The following is a 26272-nucleotide window of genomic DNA, read 5'->3' on the forward strand; positions in this document are numbered from 1 at the left end:
AATTATTTTGTGCCAGGAGCATTTGACACGCCAAACCAAAGGTCTGCCATCACTGTGCTAAGGTATGTGAATGTCTCAAGTTTGTAAACACCATGCATCTAACACACACAGCCCTCTGGCATAAAGACATTTCTTGTGATGGACTTAGTTCTACTTTTTATGGTTTGCAACAGTATTAGTTATATTTCCAGTGCAGCCGGAAGTGTGTGTGTGATAGTTCTGCCAAAAAGGCACTGAAGTTAGTGATAAACTTCCAGTAAGACACTGAACTTTACTAACTGCAACAAAAATCTGTAGATGTCAGTTATTGCTTATCAACTTACCTTTTCACTGTAATGTTTACTATAATAATTATTGTAATCCTTATGACTGATTTGCAGTGTCAGGGTTGTGTCTTCACTCTTACCTTGTATAGTCCATAATTGTGTTTAACCTGTGTGCTATTGTTAGCACAGTACAGTCTTCAAACTGAGTCCTGATGGTAGACTGAATCAAGTCATCTGTTTCTAAATCTACTGCAGCAGTGGCTTCGTCCAGTACAAGGATTCGAGTTTTACGAAGTAATGCTCTTGCCAGACACACAAGCTGCCTCTGACCAACACTGAAAAAAAAAATTTCTTAGCCATCTACTGCAAAATAGTATGGAACAGAATAATAACTGATTTTCTAGACTACATCTGAAGATTAAAAATTACAGGATACATTTTGGGACATTTTATGTGAGTAGCTGCTTAGCTCTGGTACTACACAGGTGAGGATGCTATGCCACCCATGTAACTATGATGTACATGGGATTCATGTTAAAACAAACATCTGCATTGTAATGATTTCACAACCATTTGTTTAGTTTGTACATTTTGTGTGTATATTACTTTTGATAGATTCTTGAATTGTGCATTTTATTTCAGACAAAAATATTAGATTCTAAACATTAACTAATGCAAATGTGCCTGTACTTTGGTTTCTCCATTACTAGCACACTGTATCTGGGCACCTCAGAATGTTGATCAGGCATTATTTGTGTATATTAGGCTTGAACCACAAATAGCATTTTCACTGTCTTAATAAAAAACTAATTTCATTTTTAAGATCCAGCTGTCTGCATTTGAATTTGGCTTCTTGACATGAATTTCTGACATGACAAGCAGCACGTTTTGTGACAAATTAATCACTTCTCATGAATTCACATTGTCATTTCTGTACTGTCAAAGGTGGAGATTCATAATTTATGCTACATAATACAGTAAGGCTTGTATCACATGTGGCAGTACTCTACAGTGAAGAATACACAAGCACCCAAATGGCAATGCAGAACAAGTCTGTGCAGTTAGTGATGCTCTGATGTGGAAAGCTAAGCAATACTAAAAAGCAACAGGCTAACAACAGTGGAACAGAAAAATGAGTAAGCTGTAGAGCAAAAGATCATCAGCTAGAGCAAACCTTCTAAGACCAGATGGCAGTAAGCAGCATCAGTCAGCACTTGGAGGGAGTAGGCTTTCAAGTGCCACGTTGTAGTGCATTGTAAACACATGCTGTCTCATCTGAACACTTACTGGTTCTATGCGAGGGCATGTAAGGGAAGTTAAGAAATCGAGAAACACACAAAACAGAGGTACACACAGGAGGGAAACAAAGTAAAAACAGGTGGGGGAAGGTAGAATATTTGTAGGTATCTGTACCCCATTTTGAGATGTACATGGAGACACAGGGGATGATAAAGAAATGCGGAAAAGTGAGTCTCACAAAACAGCACAGAAAAATAAGTTTGTATAGGCACACATGAGGAGAGACCTGGACAGGACAGTGACAGAGAGTGGACAAAAATTTGACAAAGGAGGAGAGAAGAACATACAAGAAATGGGATGCAAGGCACTACAGCCCTCTCCCCCTCTATGGCCATGGCCATGGCCATAGCCAGAGGGGCAGGGACTGAAATGGCTGACAAACCTACACTACATCCACATCATTATGACCTGCAGGAGAAAGACACAAAGGGAGAAATGAAATAAGTGAAGGTGTTCTAAAATCAATATAGTTGAAATCAGTAAATAATATACAAACTAACCTCACTATGCCATAAGTCTCAGCCTCCTGCAACTGACAGTACTGTTGATATCTTGCTTTGTTCATGTTGAAAGACAAATTTACAAAACAGCTTTCTCACAAACATATGATACAGATGCCTCTGCAAATCAACATTCCTATATGTATGTATGTGCATGACAAAAGAAGCCTTAAAATGAAAGCACAGCTTCAAAACTGAACTCCTACACAGTATCCTGTGATATGCAGCAGTGCCACGTCATAGACAAGCAACAGCATAGCAAATGCAGATTTCTTTCCTAAGATCACTGTTGCAATATTCCAAACTGTTGAATTATCTCACCAAATAACCTGGATGTTCAGCTGGGGTAAAGATAAAACTTTCCCTACAGCTGTATGCCTGATGTAAGACCTAGTTCACTGGGCATAAGGATAGGTAATCATGCGTATGAATGTAAACCCTTACATTATCTTATCACCAGTCCAAGCACAGGTCTCTCACCCTTCAGCCTGTTCCATTTGTAGTTGTTGGTACCGTTGGCATTCTCTTATTCAGATAATTGCCCCATTGGGGAACCTTCCTTATTTTTTTTTCAACTGCAGTACTATTTTTTTTTTTTTGGTGGGGGCTTCCATGCTGGTTGCACACTAACAGCTTATTTTCAGCTTTCCCATTGTGAAAACAAACTCAGAAAAGAGAGCCAATGAATTTGTCTTTTTGGGTAAATTTCAATTACTGGCTATTAAGACTGGACACCAGCAAAGAATACATTTAAAGAACCTGAAAGAAAATCAACCACAAAAGTTGAGGAAACACTGGCTGTGAAGAATCCTGCAGCTGTTCAGCAAATAGTAGTTCAAGCAGCAGCGTTGGTACAAGATATGACTTCAGTAATCTAGCTGAAAAAATAAGTCAAATGTGCTCTGAGCTGATTAAAATAAATGAAATGGTGAAGGAGTATATAAACTCAAATAACAAAAGGCTGGAAAAATGGAATAAGCTTTATATAGATATTCAGATGAGTTGATAAAACTACAAAAATGAGAGGCTGAAATGAAGGAAATGCTGGCTGAGTATGAGATTGCTGAAGCAGAGATGTTTAAAAAAAATGGTAAAATTAGAGGACAGAGCATGTAAGGAAAAGCTAAATTTTTTTGCTGCACCAGAGAAACTGAAAGGAACAGACTGTATTAATTTTATGAAAATGCAAATAAGCAACTGGACTGGTATTCCAGAGCAGGAGTTAATTGAAAGGGCACATCACGTGTATGCTCCAAACCTGGCGATGAGAAAGCAGGCAAGACCTCTAATAGTAAAGATGAAATCCTACAGGCAGAAAGAGTGGCTTATGACAAAACTGTGGAAAAAAAGGACAAAGTACTAAAAGTTGGAGACACTACAGTGTTCGTGGAAAGTGATTATTCACTATGCACGGGGAGAAGAACAGTAAATTTATTCCTGCAATTAGAAGTTGAGAAGTAGGTGTGAGAGTTGCTGCATCCAACTGTCTTAAGAATATTATTTTCTGGAGGGGCAAAGTAATTTTTTTGATGCAGAACATGCTAAGGATGAAATACAAGTTTGTCAAACCAAAAGTGAGCTATCAAACAGAAGAGGATCCTGCTTCTTGTTCCTCTGATAATAAATCTCATAATGAGACTACACCAGTGAAACCCTTTCCAAAGATCAAAAGAAAAATGGTTGAGAGAGACAAAAAAGCACAGGAGTTGACTAGAAGAACCACAGACTGGAGTTGAGAGATGGAGATCAACAGAAAGAAAACCAGCAACTCAGAAATGAATGAATAAATGTGGGATTATAAAGCATCAACTGCATTACTGAAAATGGCAGAACATGAAAACCTGGAAATACTAGACTTTCTGACTTGTACGGGACTCCAAAGAATATATCCTACTTCATGCCATTAACTTTTGGAAGGACATTAAGGAGAGGGCAATAGGAAGGAAAGGGGTAACTGTAAGTAAAAAATTGTTTGCTCTTAATATTTTTTATAAAACATGACCTATACTGCATGTTTTATAGTAAAGCTTTTTCAGTTATTTTTGAGTGTAATTGTGATACTAAAGTAAATGGGTGCCATTTACAAAAGAGCATGATATAAATAAAACTGATATGTTTTTTCTTACCTTTGCATAGGGGAATGACTAGATTAAGGCCCTTGGCTTGACCTAAAAAATTTAATTGGAAGCACATAAATAAGCATTGAATATAATGAAACATTTTTCTTTTGTGAATAAATGTTCACAGTGCAACATGAGAATCTTGTAGCTGAAGGAAACTGTGTATCTGGTTCTGAGGTTTCTATGAAGACAGGCTGATAAGGGCAATAAATGGCTAAAGACAATGCTTTCTGAAAGCATTCAAGTTTTCTACAACTGGGAGAGGAATAAAGATAAGACAAAAACAGCACTTGGTGCAAGTAAAATCACAGGCTGTATCATGTGTCTTAGCATAGATAACCTTAGTTATACATCAACTAAAGCATGTGAGTGTAGTTGTTAGTCTGGAACAATTGTTCCTGTTAGGAAAATTAAACTTCATTATTTGAAGAAGTGCATAGTTTTGTCTGTTTGTATTAAGTTAATATGTTCTGAGGAGGTGCTGTTTGTTTTTTTTTGTTTGAGCTTTCATTAAAGCAAAAAAGTCTTGTAAGATGTGAATAGGTTCAAATGGATATGACAGGCAATGACTGTATAAAAGATTAACCTGCCAAACTGCTACAATGGAGCATAAGAAAATTCTCGGCAGGGAATGTTATACTTTGGGAATGGAATTTGGTTTGCAACAGTGAGGCTATATTGGGGGAATTAGAAGGGAAAAATATAACAAAAGATGGTAGATTCCTGAAGTCATTTATGAAAATATTTAGTGAATTTGGTAGTAGGGGTTTGAAGGAAATTTACATATTATTCCCCAATGTACAAAAAACTGGTCTAGACTAGACAGAACTAACATTTCACAGGAACCTATACATTTAACTTGAAAGTTCTGATGCACATCCAATAACAATTTCAGAATGCACCAATATTAACTAAAATAAAAATGCAGGGTAATGAAATAAAAATGAGACCGTGGTGATCCCCCACTTATCTTTTAAACAGAGAGGAATTAAAGGAACATGTAGTGGGAATTATTAAGGAAGACAGATAAAATGAAAATGGAGCTTAAATAAAAAAAAAAAAGTTATGGTTAAGAAGTAACAAGAATTATTTAGAATAGGGGGAATCTGAAAGAACAAAAAGAGGCACAAATGCAGAGTGCTAAAGGAGAAAATAAGGGACTACTACAATAATACACATACATTTAGACAGATTGCTGTTAAGCATTTTTTTTGATAACTTCAGAGCATGAAAGCTTTTAGCACAACAGCTCAGGCAGCAGAAAGAATGGGTTGTTGCCAAGCTTAGGGAGCTTATAACAAGGAAAATAACTATAGATCTTGTAGAGGTATTACAAATATTTTGGAAATTTTATGAAAATCTGTATAAAGAGGAGAAATGTAGAAATCAATACAAAGTACAAATGGAAATGTTTATGGCAAAATTAAATATGCTAAGATTAGAGGTAGATGAGGCTGAATTACAATTAGTTAGGATAGGAGGAGATGGGATAAAAAAAAATGTGTTTTGTAACCAATCTACAGGAAAGTCTCCAATAATAAATGGTATTCCTGTAGAAGTTTGGAAGCTAGGAGGGAAGAAAGTGATAGAGATCTGGAAGGTTTTGTCTGTATTTTAAGAGAAGAAGTGCCAACATCTGGCACTAAAACTGTGGTGGCTGTAATACCTAAATATGGCAAAGACATATAAGATCCAGCTTCATATAGGCCCATTTCAATTCTAAACTGTGATTATAAGTTTGTCTATAATGGCTTGAAGAATGGCAAAGGTGACACCACAATTGTAGATATGGATAAATGTGGTTTTGTAGAGGGTAGGCAAACATTTGACAATGTTAATAAAACAGTGATGATCAGAGGGAAGCAGAATGTAAGAAAATTCTACTGTAGTTGGTGGGTCATAAAGCAGAGAAATCATTCAACAGAGTAAGCTGGGATTTTATGAGTGGGCAACTGAAGAATTTTTCATTCCCCTCACACAATAATAATGTTAATAGGATGCATGACGGATCAGAGGTGAAAATTAAAGTGGGGAGGGGCCTCTGTTTGAACCGAGGAACCAGCCATGGATGTCTTATTTCCCCTTTGTGTTATATTTACAACCAGTAGCAAAGAAAACAAGGGACTTAGAAATTCAAGGATATAAGTTGGCTTTATCTGCAGATGATATTTTGTACCTGATAAATCTAGAAAACATTTCAGTGTGGTGGAACATTCTGAGACACTTTCAAGTCTTTTTGGGATACAAAATTAATGAAGATAAAACAAAAGCAATAGCAGTAAACTATGTACTCACACAGGAAATGGTTCAGCAATACCCATATTTATGGGAACATGATAAAATTAAATATTTAGGAGTATAGGTTAAAAAGGATTGTTATGACAGCTAAGGATATGTGGGAAGAGACTAAAAAGATAATACAAAAACTGAGAGTCTGGAAGCACTGTTGTATGGATATGGTTATGGATAGCAAAATACAAGCAGTGAAAATAATTTTAGTATCTTTAGTTTTATACACAGGTCAGACATATTTTTATCAACCAGAAGAGAAGTGGTGAATAGCAATTAATAAAGAGTTGAAGGAAGGAGGGAACAGGGCAAGAGTCAAGTGGGATAAGTTGATTTCTCTGGTAGAACAAGGTGGTTTGGGATCACCTGCTATAAAGGGGTATTTCAGAGCTGCACAGTTAAGACTCCTATACATAGCACAAGCAGAAAGCTATAATTCAAAGTGGAAACAGATGAAAATGAAACCGGGAGAAGCTCAAGAAATAGACTGGGAATTTCCATACAGATCCTTAAGGAGAATAACCGCACAGAATATTATATTCATAAAGTAACAAAGTATTCTAAGAACTAGGCCAATATGGGAATGGAAAAAGGTGATTCTGTCGATAGGAATGACTACAATTAGGGTTATAGAGTACAAGCAAGAGGAGGCTGGAATTTACTGGTGAAAACTGGTAAAGAAGGCAACGTACTAGTGAAACCTGGACCAAGGTACTGGGAGCAAATAATTAGATAGGAAAAGGTAACAGAATGAGAACAGACCAAGAATATATTTGGACTGCAAGCTAGAGACTGCCTTTCCTATCAAAGATTTATATCAGAGTATAGGCAAAGAGTGATCCTAAGTGAGAGACCAGCACTGGTACAGTTTTTAGTAGAATCTAGAACCAAAACGGCTGTTTATAAAGGGATAACTAGTAGGACATATAAAATATTGCATGATAATTATAGGAATCAATCAGAGGTTAGAAATGATTGGGAGGAGAGATTGTATAAGTAATTAACAAGGAAACAATGGAAGGATATATGCATTGCTCCCAAATACACAACAAGGTCTAGAAGATTTAGGATCTATTCTTGGAAGTGTCTGCGTATGTATTTTATACTCCCTGCAGGCAGCAAAGAATTTTTCCTCAGGTAAACTATAAATGCTGGAGGTGTGATGGGGAAGAAGGAGGTAATTGGGAACATATTTTTGGAGAGTATGAGTTCCCTGCAGACTACTCTGTCAGAAATACTAGGTGAACGAATTGGTGTAACTAAAGAAATTATTTTTTGTGACGTGGTACAGAATTGGAATTACCTATACATAGTAAGGCTTTGCTGAGTTTAATTAGGCTGGCTGCGAAAAAAGCAATAACTAGAAATTGAAAATCAAAGTCTAAACCAACCATTCTAAAAGTAGTGAATGTAGTAACATTGATAAAAGAACTGGAAGTGGGATCTTTATAAAAGGGTAGGAGCAAATTACATTGAAAAAAATGGGAACTGTGGGTGCAATACATGCAGAATAGTGTTTTGGAGGAGAAATGAGGCTTAAGGGAAGGCAGGAATTGAATAAGCTATGTAATGTTTCATGGACGGCTCTATATTAGATCACTGAACATTTAGGTAAGCGAACGGTGATTAATCGACCCCATGTAAGCGAAAGCTTACAAAATCGAACTGTCAGAACAGCAAATTTTTTTCCAAGGGAAAAAAATCGCTGTTCCAACAAAAAAAAAAGAAAGCACATTAAAACATGAGATTAAGTGGGGAGGCTTCGTCCCCCACACCCCCTGATGTGGGGGGGCTGTGCCCCCCACCCCCCTACTTAAATATACCAACTCCGAGACTGCACTACAGTGCTGAAAACGGCCAAGTACCGAAGTGGTCAAGCGAATTCTTTCCCAGGGAAAAAATTTGCTTACATGCCGCTTCGATATTTTGCAGTTTCAGTTCTGTCAGTTCGACCAAGATGCATTCAAAAACATGTGTCTTCGGTCTTCTGATAGGAACCCTTCATGGGCAGTGACTTTATAGAAGATTACATGTGATGTACAATATTTGCGACTGAAAATTTATCTATATGGTTTGTTTTCATTTATAGAAATGATGATTACCTATGTCATAAGTAATAGTGATAATTCAATAAAGATGTTTCTTGCGTAAAAAAGAAAATGCAGTGCTCTATTAGATGTCAGCTGGAGGATAAACTGTGATTTTGGTAGGCTGATTCCTTTCAAGGATCACTGCTCCTAGTGCCTTTTCTGTTTGGGTACAGTGCACACCTTCAGGAATTGTATGGTCTGTCAGTCCTTTGTCTCATATGCACACAAATGCTAATTTCATCTCTCATTTCCAACTTGGAGACCGAGTGCCTTAAGCACCTTACCCATACTGCCCAGTTGGACTTGGATGAACTCGCAGAGATTTTGAAACTCACAGTATGCCAGATGTCAGGTAATGTGACCCTGTCAGAGGATGGTAAGGCATCTGAGGTTCACACATCTGAAATTATTGAAGCTACTGATGATGGTGAGAAGGGGAAACCAAATCTAATAATGTCCAAATGGCCCAAAGGCATACCACAGATTCTCACTGGAGTGGGAATTTCATTGAGTTATGTCAGGGGCTGAACTTCTGTATTTTGTCTAAATGGATGTCACACCTAGGGAAAAAAAACAAACATGTTTCCTCTTCATGGATGTTCAAGGAAAAGGAGTTGATGGATTTTTCACAAGGCTTGTTTTAGGCCATAATGGAATTCAGGCCACTATCCTTTGCATGGCCTACTCCTACTTGTATTTCTCCTACCACTCCTTAAAAGAGACACTTAGATTCTTCTTCTTCTGAGGAGGAGGAGGCTGAATTATACTTGGATGAAAACTCCTTGGCCTACTCTTTCCAGATCAACTTGCCAGGCCAAGTGGCTTCTGATGATGAAGATTCCCTTTCTCCTGACTCCCTCATTTGAAGCTTAATTTGGGGAAACTGTTCATATGTTGAAGCATTCTGAATGGGAGTCAAAGCAGATTTCTGATTATCAACAAAGATATTATAACGTGCAAGTAATCACCCCTGTTCCTACACCTGTACCTCCTGTTTTGGAAGCTTTCCTTGATGCCTTCGCATCCACTTTCACTACACCTAACTTGCGGCCACCAGCCCCTAAAAGACCTCACAGATTTTACAAAGTGCTTGAAGATTTAAAAGTTCTATACAAAAACCCTTAGGCAGACCCTTCTGTGTTTTTTTATGTCTACAGACAAGCTCTCTAAGTTACTTCATGCTGCTAATGCTCATAGAAGGTTACTAGGCTAATGGCCCTGGGGCGCTTACAAGCCTAGCCAAGAGTTTATCCCCAAAAAAGAAACCTCAGTTGGCACCTTTTGCCCCTGTCAGTGAGGGACACAGGTGGAACCTCTGGGACAAATTTGTGGTTTCCCATACACTCATCAAGGTCGCTCTTGAAGAGGGTCAGTGATGTTCTCTGACTTTTATGGGAAGTCTATTCCAGAAATGGGGCAGCCTCTGGGAGACAAAAATTTCTATCCAGCAGGTTTTGCTACTGTTGCATATTAGATTTAGGCCTTTCATGCGGGTAATGTGTGAGGAGTTAAACGTATGGACATGGAGCATTTCCAGTAGGGCATGGTCTGAGATTGCATTGTAGGTGAGAGAAAGATCACCTCTAAGCAACCTGTACGATACTGAGTAGAGTGATAGTGATTTGAGCCTGTCCACATAGGACAGGTGTTGGAGGCCATGGATTCTCTTTGTGAGATATTTCTGTGGCCTTTTCAGTTGGTGCAGGTGTTTGGAGAGGAACATACCAAACGGGGCATTGTACTCTGTTATTGGCCTAATGAGGGAGGAGTACAGAGAGGTAATAATTTCATTTATTCTGGAAGAAATCCCTTTACTTATGAGATGAACCAAGTAAAAGGCTTTTCTGACCACTGCCACTACATGATGGTCAAATGTGAAATTGTCAACCTGTGTACCCAGGTCTCTCACCACAGTTTGTGTGCTTAGGGGGTTGCCGTTGATGTGATAATCAGTAGGGGACGTGTTTTTGCTGAATGGTATGATATTTTTTTTTGTGTTTAACTTAAGGCCAGGCACCAGTCATTTGGACTGCGCAAATATGGACAGCGCCGTTGTGCAGAGGTAGCATTGTTGCCTCACAGCAAGAGGTTCTTCAGTTTGATTCTCAGCTGGGATGCCTTCTGTGTGGAGTCTGCATGTCCTCCTTGCATTCGTATGGGTTTCCCTCCCATGGTACAAAGACATGCATCTGGAGCGTTTCTCCCCGGGCCTCTGGCGAAAATTGGCTTCATTCCAAGTCTGACTTTCTGGGTAAACAAATTTTAAATAAATACATTTTGTTGCTGTGAGACCCTCTTGTAGTATGTTAACATCATATGGAGAGTCAATGACAGCACCCAACTTACAGTCATCTACAAACTTGGTCAGCCACAGGCCCTTTTTCTTTGCCTGGATCTCTAAGAAGTAGGGGTCCCAGGACAGATCCCTGGGGAACATCATTAGTGACAAGTCTGCTGTCGGAGATGGAGGCACCTATTTTGACCTTGTGGGACCAATTGGTGAGCCAGTTGGTCACCCATCTGATGAGACAGGGATTTGTGCCAAGTTGTGTCAGCTTTTCGATGATGCCCAAATGGGGGGATTGTGCCAAAGACTTTGGCCATGTCAAGATAAGCTGTATGTACTGACTTTCCCTTATCCAGGGCATTGGTGACAGTCTCAAAAAAATCAGCCTTGTTCAACAGGCAAGATCTGCCCTTGAAGAATCCAAACTGGGTGGGGTCAAGTGCTTGGAGTTTGTCTATATTCTTGTTTATAAGGTCCATAATAATATGCTCCATGGCTATACAGAACAGACTTGTCATGCTAATGAGGGCAATAGTTTTCAGGGTCAGTAGTGGCACCACCTTTGTGCAAGGGGGATGACAATGGCAGTTCTCCACTCTGCTGGAATGAAGCCTGTATGTAGGCTGTGGTTGAATAGGGTGCTGAATGGCAAAGCTAGTTCTTGCTGGAGATGGTGCAGAATACAGCTCGGGATACTATCAGGTCCCATGGAAGCTGTGTTTTTTTGCCTTGGATACAGCCTTTAACACCTGATCTACAGAGATGTGAGGTTCAGGACAAGTATCAGGGATGTCAAATAGGCCCTGGGGGGACAGGGGGGTGAAGTTTGTGCTGACCCTATCTGCTAGCAGGTTGGTTAAGTCAATAGGATCAGTGTAAGTGGTACCATTGAGTACTAATTTGGAACAAAACTGGGCTTTGTGATGGAAGGTACCTGACATAACTGAAGAAGGATTTGTGGTTTCCCTTTGTTTCAGAGGCTAGTTTTGATTGATAATTGGCAATGGAGGTTTTCACTAGTGATCTAATGTGCATGTTGAAGCTAAGGAGGGAGTTTTTCTAATTGGGAATTTGTGCCTTTTTATCCTTGGACAACAGCTTCTTCATTTTGTTGTAATGCCCGTTGATAGAGGATGTCTGCCAGATAGGTTTGTGTTTCCTTGGGGAGCAGGTTTTAGTTCTGTTGGGTATGGCTGAGTCCATGCACTTGTACAGGTGCTTGTATACTGCATTGGTGTACTGTTCAGCATAGTTGTCTGCATCCTCTGAGGGGGGGGAGTGGTGTGAAGCTACTGATACCCTCCCTTAGGAGGTTGTAGTCAGTTTTTGAGAATTTTTTTAGCCTGGTTATGGCTTGGGTGGGATAGAGACATTGAATGTGACAATGGTCTGCTCTCACCAGGGAAGAACTTACTACAGGAGTTGCACAGAGGTCACCCATGTTGGTGAGAATTAAGTCCAGAATGTTATCTCACCTGTGGGGGATGAGACGAGGTGGTCTATTGTGTGAGAAATGATGAAATCAATAAATCATTGGGTGAGTGCATTAGTTCAGGAATAGTTCACCCAGTCTATGGTGGGGTAGTTGAAGTCACCAAGGATCAGGATGTTAGGGGTTACCTTGTTGAATCAAGTAGGTCCAGGTAGGAGGAGTGGGTGTCCTGAGTCATGGAGGGGGAATCTATAGCTGGCTATAACTTGGATGGGTGGCCTACTGTCAATTGCACCTGGAGCAGTCCTAGTGCATCATGCCAGCAAACCAGTCTGGAGGTGTGCTTGTCTTTAATGAAGATAGAGACTCCACCACCCTTAGTCTTCCCAACCTCATTTTGGGGATGGAATGTGTGGAATGAGGTATAGCCTGGTAAGGCAGGGGTGCTTTCCACAGCCGTGAACCATGTTTCTGTCACTGCACAGATGTCAGCATCTTCCAGTGTGAGGAGAGTCCCCAATGAGTGTATTATCAGGTTAAGGCTCCTAGCACTAAACAGCATAACATTCAGTTTGCTTTTTGACAGATCTTTTATGTTGGAAGATTTGTCTTTGGGAGATTGCCTAAAAAAAAGGCACAATGGGGGAGGCAAGAGCCTTGGCTGGAATCCAGAATCCCAGGGGTGACAGGTGGAAGCCATCTCTAGCAAAGCATTGAGGCCCATCAACTTTGTCATCCCAGGCAGACAGATACTGGTTCCCCTTGGAAAGACACCAGAAACTAAGCCAATTGTTGAAGTCAATTACTTTTTGTTGGTATTATGGTATCATTCTTGGTGAATGTAGGATGCTGTCTACAGGTAGGGTCATACATATACCTCTCAACCTGGAAACATCAAAAATCTGAACAAAGGCCCATGAAAAATAGGTACAAATCTGTATGCTGATTAACATAAAATGTGCATACATAATTATGTAACCCTGCCCACTCTGATGGAATTGAGGGATACCAACTTTCAAATGCAAACTGAAGAACAGGCAACCAAAATATGGCTCCAGACCCTGTAGTAAATGGTAACCATTTTTTTTAAATGTGTAACAATGTTCACTGGGAAGGGAGAAGATGATGAACCTTGGGATTTTGTTTCTGGTGATTTGCAGTATGTGTGTTTTGTGGTAAAAGTAGGGCATTTAATGGTAGGCAATACTCTAATCTTAGCAAAAGAATATCATAGTTTGCTAGGACCTCCAAAAGTCATTCTCCAAGGCCTACTGATCAGTGAAGTAGATAGAGTTTGTGTCACCCGGGGCTGTCTTTGAGTTTGCTGTTCTCCCCCCCCCCTTAAAAAATCATGGTTGAATGGGGCCTCCCCTGCAGCCATTCCAATGTCCCGTTACTTGGCTATTTTGCCCCATTTCTGCAGCCATTCCAATGTCCCGTTACTTGGCTATTTTGCCCCATTTCTGCAGCCATTCCAATGTCCCGTTACTTGGCTATTTTGCCCCATTTACCATAAACAGTGTAATGTGCATACTGCTTTACTTCTACAATGATTATTTGGATTTCATTTAAAACTTATTTTACATTTTACAGCACAAATTCAAGGCAAACAGGACTGTAGATTCAGTTCAGATTTAATGATCCAATCGTAAAACACAATAAAACAGTAACAATTACACACAAAAAATGTAGCTGAGTGGGCTTTCACCTAGTAAAATACCAGGCTTCCTCAGAACAATGAATCAAATCAATTACATCTCTTAAATAGTAGATTAAAACTTGAAAAAATACTAATAGACATCTGCTAAACAAAGCAGTACAGCCTCACAATGAAAATAGACTTAGCATTAAAACTTCCTGCCCTTGAAACTCACATTCAAAGAAAATGCATCTGGCCAGTGGTGGATAAAGATCACCTTCAGGCTGTTTTCAAATCATAGTCCCCTTACACATGAAACATACATGTATTCTATGATGCACCTTTCTGAGTGTATTAAATTATACTCCTTGTATAATACAGCACATTTGTTAGAGCGCTTTTTAAATTTGTTGTTTTGAACATTTTTCCAGTAAGCAATGAAACAAAATGCATGAACCAATAATGACAAAACTGCCCAATTCAGAACATTTGCATCATAAAAGTCTACAATCCATCAGTATCAGCAAATATGCATAATCTCTGCAGAAGTAAAAGTCATCTAAATAATTCCACATTAAAGAGCTCTGTAACTAACAAAGAAGTTGCTGCTAGCAAACAACTTTATTTGTAGATGACATAACGAAATATAAATTGCCTATGTTACATTAAAAAAATGATAAGCTAGGAATATTGCAATAGGGAATGGATGGCAAACTGATAACAGGTTCATAGTTACTCGGTATCTCTGCCAAAGAGGACTTTCTCAGGACTGCAGAATCCACCCCCCACATTAAGAGTACAACACAATACAGTATCAGCAATCTATCTACGTACGGTGGGAGTAGAACCCACAACCTTCTGCATCAAAAGCAAGTATTCTACCTGTTATGCCAAGCCTGTTTGTGGTGCTAGTAACACAAGCAGCATTATACTTCTCTCTCCCTGAAGAACTATGCAACACAAGAAATCTGGAAAAAGCCAAAATTTATTGGGGGGTGGGAGACAAAGGCCCACAACTAGGGACATATTTAAACATTGCTTGTATAATCTTAGAAAAGTTGCTAGAATAAAATGCCCTTCCTAAAAGATAGGAAGACAAACTTAAATGGCTATCATTTAGTGAATTCAATTCTCACTGATTTGCCAGAAAACCACAAATTTTAAGAGGAACAGACTAAACATACATTCCAGACATTCTGTAAAACTTTGGACTTCCTTGAATCACAAGTAGTGGTGGTATGGGTAGAGAAATTTGGCTCATGCTCCTTGTATTTAAGGTTCATGGTTTGAGTCCGAGTAACACTAAATACTAGTTATACCTAACTGGGGCATTTTACACACACACACACCTGCTTAATACACTGGAGTGGCCATCTGCTTAAAATAGCTGCTGCCAATAACACACCAGCTTAATACACCACAGTGACCATCTACTTAAATAAAATAGCTGCTGCCAATAACGAACCCAGCTATCTACCTAAATAAAATAGCTACTGCTAATAACACACCTGCTTAATACATCAGAGTGTCCATCTGCTTAAATAAAATAGCTGCTGCCAATAACGAACCGTTCATCTGCTTAAATAAAAGAGCTGCTGCCAGTAACACACCTGCTTAATACACTGGAGCAGCCATCTGCTTAAATAAAACAGCTGCTGCCAATAACGAACCCGGCCATCTGCTTAAATAAAATAGCTGCCGCCAATAGCGAACCAGCCATCAGATTAAATGAAATAGCTACTGCCAATAACACACCTGCTTAATACACCAGAGTGGCCATCCACTTAAAAATAGCTGCTGCCAATAACGAACCACTCTTTTTTTTTTTTTTTCAAATTAAATTTTTATTTCAATTTCACAAGAAAACTAAAATTTCTGCTTATTAAAAAGAAAAAACAAAATTAATACATGAAAAAAAAAAGACAAGGTAGCAACAAAATTACAGAAGGTCAAATAACACATACTATATTGTAGATCACGAAATTATGACCTTATGACTGAACCACTCTGCTTAAATAAAATAACGAACCACACACACCCCGGGTAAACCAGTGTATCAGACAACTTAGCTCATTTGAATTAGAATGATACACTGGAGCGGCCATCTGCTTAAATAAAATAAAATACACACACAATAAAATAGATAGATGGTACCTGTGAGCTGCTACCAATAATGAACCAAGAACCACTCTGCTTAAATAAAATAGCTACTGCCAATAACAAATCACACACACACACACACACACACACACACACACAGAGTAAACTAGTGTATCAGATAGCTTAGCACATTTGAATTAGAAAGAAGTGCTCTGAGCCTGTTTTTTTCTTCTTCTTACCTGGGAGCCCATTTCTCATCCTGTCCTGTGGGCTGCAGCATGTGGGAGGGTGCTGGGCAGACTGAAATTTAAATTTTCACAGCTATCATTGCTGCTATATTCCCTCCAATCTGACTGAGTCCAATGAAGCTGATGTCATCATGCATGCCCCTGTAGTCTGGTGATATGTGGTGACATCAGCCATAAATTTAAAGTTGTAACCAAAAAAAAAAATAAGCAAAAAAAAAAAAATCGGGAATTGAAGGGGCCACTTGGGAATTCGTGGCACCCCATTATTTTGCTCTCAAAAATGGTAAATACCGAGGAATTTGGTATGGTATGGTTGAGAGGTGTGGTCATACCTGCCTGGGACACATACTGCAAGAGCTCAATCATGTCTCTCTTCATATAGTCCAGGGAGGTATGTATCAAGTCATTCACACTAACATGGACAATGACAGAGTTATACTTGTACCTGTTGTGGAGAGACTTAAGTGTGTGGGTGATGTGGTGGATTCTGGCACCTGACAGACAACTGACCATGACCTTCTCCTTGTCAGGGGGCATCAGTGTGTCTCACAATTGAATTGGTTTACTGTTATGGGCTGTGTTTGTCAGACACTGGTGTGTTGTCTGCTGTCTGTGATGTGTTTGATGTTGTGGGTGTATTTTGGAGGTTGCTGCTGTTTAGGTAAGTTTTTATTGAGTACCTCTGCATAGGTGGATGCGTGTTGTGCTGGCAATCTCCTCTTTGTCAGGATTATTGACTGTGGTGTGAGAGGGCATGGATTCCAAGTTACTGAGTTAGATGCATTTCTCTCAAGTAGAAGAATTATGTGCTCGGAGTTCAGGGTTGTCAGTGAACATGAGGCAGTTGCTGCACTGAGTATGCTCATGTCAACCAGGCTGGCAGGAGAAACTGATGGGAATTGTCCAGACATAGTGTTTTGAAAACTTGGATGGACTAATGGAGAGGGTTTTGATAAGGGTTTGTCAATAAGAATATAGACCACAAAAACCTTCTTGAATGTAAAATAACTGGCCTGAAGCCCAAGTGCGAAAACCAAAACTACAAGGGTTAGAATAACAGACAAATTTAATCATACTACTAACAAGCAGTAATAAATGCAGCAGAATAAAAGCAAGTAGCAAACCACAATAAGGTAATAAAATAGGAAGAACACAATTATAGTAAAAGCAGCTGAAGTCTAATTTTTTTTAAATGGAGTGGAAGGAAACAGAAGATAATTCAAGATTAAGAAACTAAGAGGGTTGGCCTTCTCAAATGCTCTCTCTCTCTCTGTACACAGTAGAATGAGCAGATGAGTTGCCTTTTTTAGGCAAGTCATAAGCACAAAATTACCAACATGAAAATTCTTCTAAACAAAATTTAAAGGTCATGCTGCTAAACACTAGGGGCCTTAGCATGAAACTGCACTAATTGCAAGCATTCCTTGCCCTGGAGAATGCTGACATTTGTGCAGTGACTGAAACCTGGTTTAAAGCTGTCAAGAGCACTCCAGCTTTACCAGTTTACTCATCCTACCATGCTTTCAGACCACAAATGAAGGGCTACAAAGCCAAAGGAGGTGGAGTTTCAATATTTATCAAAGACATAAACACCTCCAGGATGATCAAACTGTATGACACACAGGAGACACTCCAAATGCAGTTAATTGTTGACAAAACACCTATTCAAATCATAGCTAGCTACAGACCCCTAACCATGACTCAGGACACAGCTAGCTACAGACCCCTAACCATGACTCAGGACACCCACTCCACATCTGGACTTATGTGAACCCATCAAGATTCAACCCTCTACCCTGATCATGGGTGACTTTAACTACCCAGTCATAGAGTGGAAGACCTATTCTAGCCCATACATGAATGCCCAGAGATTCCTCGACTTCGTCAATGCCAATGCATTGGATCAACTTGTTGACACCCCAATGAGAGGTGAAAATATCCTGGACCCAGTCCTAACCAACATGAGTAGCCTCTGCAGCACCCCTACAGTGTCATCTTCCTTGGTAAGATCTGACCATAAAGCAATCACTTTCCAAGTCACCATCTCCCCTGCCCCCCCCCCCCCATCAGACTCAAAGAAAAACTTTTCCAAAGTTGACTGCAGTCTCCTCAGAGCAAGTATAAACAGCTTTACATCCATGGTCCCTTCAGTTAGAACTAGCACTAATGTCCAAGCCTACACCAAAAAACTATGAGCACCTACATGGCTGTATGGTCTCAGCAGTATCTGACAGGACCAAATCATATTCCTCAAGGAAGAGTAAACCTTGTCTGGTGGACAATAGCAATAAACAAACTCTATAATTAAAAGAAAAAAATTGCTGTCCAGGACCAAGAAGGATCAGGTGCCAAGTTGGAACCAATCTTTCCTTTGTCTGAACAAGCAAATAAGGTCACTGGTGAAATCCTCTAAGGCTAACTTTGGGTCCAATTTGGCCACATCCACTAAGGAAAATCACAAGGCCTTCTTCACATATGTCTGCAATCTCAAAGGTAACACCCAAATCTGCTCTGAACTGGTGGTCAATAACACCACATATACAAATGCCATTAATACAGCCAACCTGCTGGCAGACAGGTTCATTGAAAACTCCACTCCCCTATCAGTAAACCAGGACATTCCCAGCACCTGCCCCTTTCCCCTCATCATCAGGGAGCAGGTCTTTAATGCCCTCTCAAAGGGAAAAAATAGTTTTCATGGGACCCCGATAACATCCCTGGCTGTATTCTACATGAACTCAGGCATGAGCTTTCAGCTTCATTAGGCACCCTATTCAACCAAAGTCTGAGCCCTGGCTTCATCCCAGCTGAATGGAGGACAGCCACTGCCATCCCTCTACACAAAGGTGGAGTGTCCACTGACCAAGCCAATTATAGGCCCATCAGCCTAACTAGCCTGACCTGCAATGACATGGAGCATATTATCACGGACCTTATAAACAAGGACATTGGCAACCTCGAAATGCTTGACTCCACACAGTTTGGTTTTGTGAAAGGGAGATCATGCCTGTTAAACTTGGTTGACTTCTTCAAAACATTCACTAAAGCAGTGGACGAGGGGGAAGACTGTGCACACCGCCTACCCTGACCTAGCCAAAGCCTTTGACACTATTCCCCACTCAGGCATAATAGATAAACTCTCCCAGCTAGGCATCAACCCATATGTTACCAAATGGGTAGCTAACTGGCTCACTGATAGAACCCACTCAGTCAAAACAGGGGAAGCCACCTCTAGTAGTAGACCCATAACAAGCGGTGTACCCCAAGGATCAGTCTTGGGGTCATTACTGTTTGGGATATACTTTTCTGAGGTGCAAGCCAAAAACAGTGGTCTGTGGCTGACCAAGTCTGCAGATGACTGCAAGCTGGGCACTGTCTTGAATTCCCCTAGTGATGTGAACATTCTCCAAGAGCGCCTTACCCAAAATAATGACTGGTGCTAGAAGCATGGCCTCAAACTGAATGACAAGAAATGCATCATTATCTCCTTTGGGGAAAATGGCATCCCCACTAATTATCACATTAATAATAATGTACTAAGCATGGAATCATTCATGAGGGACTTGGGCACCCAGGATGATAGCAACCTGGCTTTTGACCATCACGTTACCTCCATTGTATGAAGGCTTTCTACATGGCCCTCCTCATAAATAAGGGTATTGCATCCAGGAACAAGTTCATAATATCCCTGTACTCCTCCATTATCAGACCCATTATCGAGTACAATGCCCCCTTCGGCATGTACCTTGCAAAGACATGCAGCAGCTGGAGAGACCACACAGGTTCCTGACAGGAAAATCCAGGGTCTCAAACACCTATCCTATACAGATAGGCTAAAAGCCCTGTCTCATACGGACTGCTGATAGGTGAATTGTGTCTGGCATACAAGGCCATCTCAGACCCAGCCTTGATGGAATTGCCGCATATCCAAAAGTAAAACTCCAGTCATGCAACCCGCACACAAGGCCTTAACCTGGTCTGTGACATTAATAGAATTTGGTGGGATAGATGTGTGTCCCAAAGACTCCCCCATCAGTGAAACAGACTCCCTCTCCATGTCAGGCAGAGTACCTCTCAAGTCGTCTTTAAGAGGAACCTGGATGACTGGATGGGAAAATACATCCCTGGGATCCCACCTGTGTCCCTGCTAGACAGAGGAAACAGGTGCTGACTTTGAGGGAATATGGGCAAAATTCTTGGTTAGGCTTATAAGGGACTCTGGGCTAATGGCCTAGTATCATCCTATGAACCTATGGGACTGGGAGGAGTGTCCAAAATCAAAGAAGCAAGGGGAGTAGTCCTTCCCAAATGATCTCACTGTACTCAGTAGAGTAAGCAAATGTGACATGACTGGGAGGAGTGTCCAAGATAAAATTTACAGCAGGGGGTGGGCAATTCCAAAGCCATCAGGTTTAAGAATACAACAACACTTGGTCAGGAGGGTAAGGAAAAAGAAAACGCAGACAGAAACCAGCAATATTCAATTAAGAAAATAAATGCAGTACAGTTTTGTTAACCATCACTAAAACAGATCAAATGCAAAAAAGTTTACTTATATCAGACTGCGTATCCAGATAGCTTTAGAATCAATCACAGCCAGGCTACAAGGAGCACTTCTGATACCAAACACAGTCTCACAGAAATGCAACTACTTATACCAGTAGTATAAAAGAAAAGCTATACCCTCAGGCAATCAAATAAGCACTAAAAGCTGTTTGACCAGTAGCTCACACCTTGGATGAGGTGGGTTCACAGAAAGTAAGCAACCCCCACTGTAAAACCAGCTGAACAAAACGCAGAGACCAGCAATATTCAATCAAGGAAATAAATAAATAAATGCAGTACAGTTTTAACTATCACTGAAACAGAGCAAGTGCAAAAAGTACACTTATATCAGCTTTGTGAATCCAGATAGCTATAGAATCAATCACAGCTAGGCTACAAGGAGGCAGTTCTGATACTAAACACAGTCTCTCAGAAATATAACTCTTTATACCAGCAGTGTAAAAGAAAAACTAGACCCTCAGGCAATTGGATAAACACAAAAAGCTGTTTGACCAGTGTTCCTTCAGATAAAGGTAGCTGGCAGTAACACTTGTGCCATTAGAGTTCTGAGTTATCAAACCCAAATGGCTAAATAATTACTGCCTTTACTGGGGAATGTAAATAAAACATTGTCCTCCCTGAGGAGCCAGTCACTAAACACCAAGCCATATCTATGGTGGGTCATTTATCCCAAGTAGTTAGGCACTGCATAAAATGCAACTATGATGCTGTAGAAGTTTCCTCCAGAGCAGTAGCTACAGGTTCTGTTATCAGGAAGTATGTATGGTTACTGTCTCAGTCCCTCCCAGAGGAAAACTTTTAAAGCAAAACTTGTTTGGCCTAGATGCTTATCTGTTCAGACATTTACAAGAACAAGGTGAAACAGACAGTAGACAGATCTTTATCATTTTTGTGCCCAAATACCAGAGGAACTACCCTGCAAAGCCCACTTTCTCTACTCTCAGGGAATACAGGTCTTCTCATAATGCTAAGAAAATGCTTAGGAAAAGATTCCAAGACAAACCAGACAGACACACTAGATCTTAGGAGGCCTGCCCAAACAAGTCTGCCTGACTACCCTCTATCCCCACTTCCCACTCCATCCTTACCCTTTATAAAAGAATCATCTCCTCCTTAAAAAACTGGGTCCTCATCACTATAGGCAAACTGGTCCTCTCCATTACTCAGAATGGGTACAGAATGACTTGGAAGGAAGTCCCTCAATTCAATTGCATTTCTCCTCACAATCAGATACAGTTGCTCACTCCTATCACTCAAGCCTTACTTGAACAAGGCACAATAGAACCAGTTCCTCCACAGAGTGTAGAAAACAGTTTCTATTCCAGACTATTCCACATTCCAAGAAAAGGACAAGACTGGAGACCTTTACTGCATCTCTCTACCCTCAACAGGAGTTGCACACAGATGCACAGGATGATGCATGAGGAGCATGGACAGGCAACCTGAGAGTGCATTGACAATGGCCAACAAATCCAAGCTCAGAGCACATCTATCTGAATGAGATAAGGGCACTAATACAGGCCCTGTAGATCTTCTCCCATTCTTATTCAGCTCGCACCCTCCAAATTCTCGAGCCAGGCCCTACCCACAATGCTCCTCTCAGGAATTACCCCATATCTCGTTTGCTGCTTTGCAGACCAGATGCATTTATCTGTCTCTTGAGCCTTGGCTATTTGTAGTTTTTTCACTATTAAAACTCTCTTTGCTTATATTTAATTACTTTTCCTCTTTCAGTTAGTCTCCCTTCTATCTACCCGCTCCTCTCATAGTTGACATGAATGTATTTCTTCTCTTTCTCTCTCTCACCATCTGCCATTAGTAGACATTTTAAGTGCAATAGTTGGTACATTCTTACCTTTTTCAGGTATTTTAAATACCAGTATTGGTATTACCCTTTCTCTCTCCTCTTATTATTATTATTATTATTAATAAAACAAAATCTCTCTATTTTCTTCATATTTCTCCCGTATTGAGTGAGTGTGTGAGAGAGTATCTTCTTTATTATGGCTGAAAGACAACTTTTTCCTCCTAAGTCTTCTAAAGGCAACTCCAGTTTCAAAAGGTACCAGAAGTGTCAGGGTAAGATGCCCAACTCTGATGGACACACTTTGTGTGTCTACTGTCTGGGGAAAATTCATCTACAAGAAGACTGCTCAATTTGTCATGGGTTTTCAACCCGTACCTTGACTGAAAGAAACAACAAGCTGATTTTGAAGGGAATCCTCAAATCTGGATTTGACAAGGCCATTTCTGAGACCAGGACTGAAGCTAGCACATCTTCATCTTCCTCTTCTTCTACCTCAAAGAAAAGGCTTTCATCGGTTCAAGTTCTTCAGAACCGTCGAAGAAAATGCCTAAGTCAACCTCGGTACCGAAGAGTTCATCGGCACCGGAATGTTTATCTGGTTCCAAAACTAAATTTCTCTCTGAGCCGACAGCCACTTCCTTGGTACCCACTGATTCCTCAGTGCCAAAACAATCCGGACTGCCTCCACTCCCAAGAATAACTTACTCACCTTCTATTGACCCCTTTAAAGACAAGCCACCAAACCTCTTTTTGAAAGTGAGTCCCCCTAAGTCTCTTTTCACTGCCTCTATTCAATCTACTAAGAGTTTCTCAGAGGCCGATATTTTGAGACTGGTGGATTAGCTTCTGATACCGAGGGGATTGTTCTCTGTTCCTAGCCACACTGGCATTGGAACCAGCCAGTCTATGACACCTCCATGTCCTTCTCCTCCAACTCTTGTTGAGTCTTTGGAGCCCTCAGTTCTGATTCTCCTGGCATTGACTGTCTCTGGTCTGGTAGCATCCTCTCCTCTTCCTTGGTTCTGAGAGCTGCCTTGAGTTCCTCTGAGCTTTTGCAACCGGAGTTCTCCTGGGGTCAAGACTCTCTGGTCGGATCTGAGGTGCATGGATCACTTTCTGTTCCTTCAGAACCATCCATGTCTCTCCGTGCTTCGGCCTTTGTAGCATTGACCCAGGCTTCTGTTCTGGGGGCTGCCTTCTTGCTGTGGGGTGTGACCCTGGTTCCAAAGGAGTCTATTTCAGTTCTGGGCTCCCATCCCTTTATGGGGGGCAGCCTTCCGGATCATTAAGAAGGCCTTGTCCATTGGGGACTCTGTCTTTGCCATCCCTGACCAGACAAATTTCTGTACAAAGATGTATGGTGTAATCTCTTGCCCATTCTAACTGACACCTGGTGGTAGCGGTGAGGAGCCAGTCATCGACATATGGAAATACTCGAAATCCTTGCAGTCTTAGATGAGCTGCTACCACTGCCATGCATTTAGTGAACACCCTGGGGGATGTGGTGAGTCCAAAGGGCAGTGCTCTGAATTGGAAATGACTGTCTCTTAGCCAGAAGTGCAGAAACCTCCTGGAGTTCTTTTCCATTTTTATGTGGTAATAAGCATCTTGGAGCTCTACAGAGCACACCCACTCATCTTTTTCTAAGAATGGAAGTATCGACTGAACTGAGACCATCTGGAATTTGGTTTGCTGAACTGTCTTGTTGAACTAGCTGAGATCCAGTATGGGTCTCCAGTCCCCAGTTTTCTTGGGCATTAAAAAGAACCTTGAGTAAAACCTGGAACCTGTTTGGTCTGGTGCAACTTTTTGGATGACTCTTTTGTCTAGCAATCTTTGAATTTCTAGTACTGCTGCCTCCCTGTGACTGGGTGGTACATCCAAGAGTTTTCTGTAGGATTTTGGGGGTAATGATAGAGGGATTTTGTAATCTCCTAATATTATTCCCTGCACCCATTTGTCCGAAGTTAACATTTGCCAGGCAGATTGGTGCAGAGAAAGTCATCCCTGACTGCCTCCAGAGGAGGGCAATCGGGCCTCCATTCAGGGGTACTGGTAGGAACTACCAGGGAAAGATTCTCTGGACCCCTGGTTTTATGGTCCATTTCTGCCTCTGGGGTGGCATCTTCCATTGCTTCCCCCTCTGCCCTGGGGAAAGTCTTTGCCTCATGAATTTTGGAAAGGCCCTTTGGATTTTTTAAACCATAGTCTTCCACTTCTCTGGTTCCTAGAGTACGGCCTCTGAGGAGTAGAGAAATGTATGCCTATGGCAGAAAGGGTCTTGCCATCCTTTTTACATCTGGCTAAAGTGTCATTTACCTTGGGACCAAAAAGGGTAGATCTGTCAAATGGAGAGTTGATGAATGACACTTTAAATGGCTCCACAAAGTCACACAGGTGCATCCAGGAGTGCCTTCTGATGGCTATGCCTGAACCTGCTGCTCTAATCATCCCTCCAACTGCATGAGCAGTGAGCCTCATGGACAAGTCAGAGATTGCATCAAGGGTTGCTAGCTGAGAGGTAACTTTGTATCAAACCCCTTCAGCTACTGCTCCTGAGTGGGTATCCAAGAGCTCTTTGATCAGATCCCTCTGTAATCTTGTAAAGTGTGCCATACAATTCAAGGACCCTGTGAGTGAAGGTTGTTGATGCACATACGTGCTTCCCAAATCTATCCAAAGTCCTAGACCCCTTGTTAGGAGGGTGGATAGTCGGACTTTCCTCAGCAAGTTCCTTCTTTATGGCAGCCTGGAGTAAATGGGAATCCCTTTGGGCCAGTGTGGCTCATCTTTAGGCGCTTGTAATATATGATTGTGTCTCTTGGGGATCGGCTCTATGGCATCAGGCATCTTCCATGCCCACTGAGCAATCAACTTAATGAGATCATCAGCAGGCAAAGAGATACAAGAAGTAGATGGCTGGGCATGAAAAGCCTCCAGGTATACTGATTTCTCTGAGGAAGGTTGAATGGAGGTCCAGCAACCCTTCTGTTTCAGTATTTTAAGGATGGCCCCTAAGGAAACATCATCAGGAGGTAACCTGGATAACCTTCCCCCTCATCAAAATCAGTATCTTCAGTGAAGGACTCCTCCAGGGAGTCTAAGTGCTTCCTCTTGCACTTCCTCTTTGCAGGGAATTCCTCAAGGGGATGATCCAGGGAAGTATCCAAAGAGGAGACCACTAAAGTGGGTGTAACCTTGAACTTTTGTACCCTCTGTCCTGGGGATGAGAGTGATTGTAACTCAGGTTGAGGGAATGCAGAAATTTGTCTGAAGAACTTAGCTCCATCTAGGAAGATCAGAGTAAAATCAAACCATGCTCCCTGGCTCTCCAAAGAGACTAGGTCCCTTATGAAACAAAGAGATCATGCTTGGAAAACCTGGACTAAAACTAAACAACCACCTTTTCTTCAAAAATACAGGCAACTGAGGAACCTTGCAAAAAATATACAACTAATGACAAAAAGTTATACTATAGCTCTGCTCAGCTTAACAACAAATCCAGTCCTCGAAAATTTTGGTCAACTCTCAACAACATCCTCTATCCTGGAAAGCCCTCTAATCCCTCCCCATACCCTAACTCTTCCTCTCAGGAAACAGCTACCCTCCTGAATAAACACTTTATCTCA

General features: G+C 40.9%; 1 protein-coding gene across 1 annotated transcript in view; it reads right to left on the reverse strand.

Annotated features, from left to right (window-relative positions):
* Positions 1-402: 402 nt before the first annotated feature.
* ABCC3 (ATP binding cassette subfamily C member 3) overlaps positions 403-26272 on the reverse strand; it is a 1985081-nt gene continuing 1959211 nt past the window's right edge. Inside the window, exon 30 of the mRNA XM_044062096.1 lies at positions 403-601. Coding sequence (XP_043918031.1) covers positions 403-601 — 199 coding nt within the window. The remainder of the gene's footprint in view (positions 602-26272) is intronic.

Source organism: Protopterus annectens, chromosome 2.part1 (genome assembly GCF_019279795.1).
Source record: "Protopterus annectens isolate FY-2018-M chromosome 2.part1, PAN1.0, whole genome shotgun sequence".
Classification (NCBI taxonomy): domain Eukaryota; kingdom Metazoa; phylum Chordata; order Ceratodontiformes; family Protopteridae; genus Protopterus; species Protopterus annectens.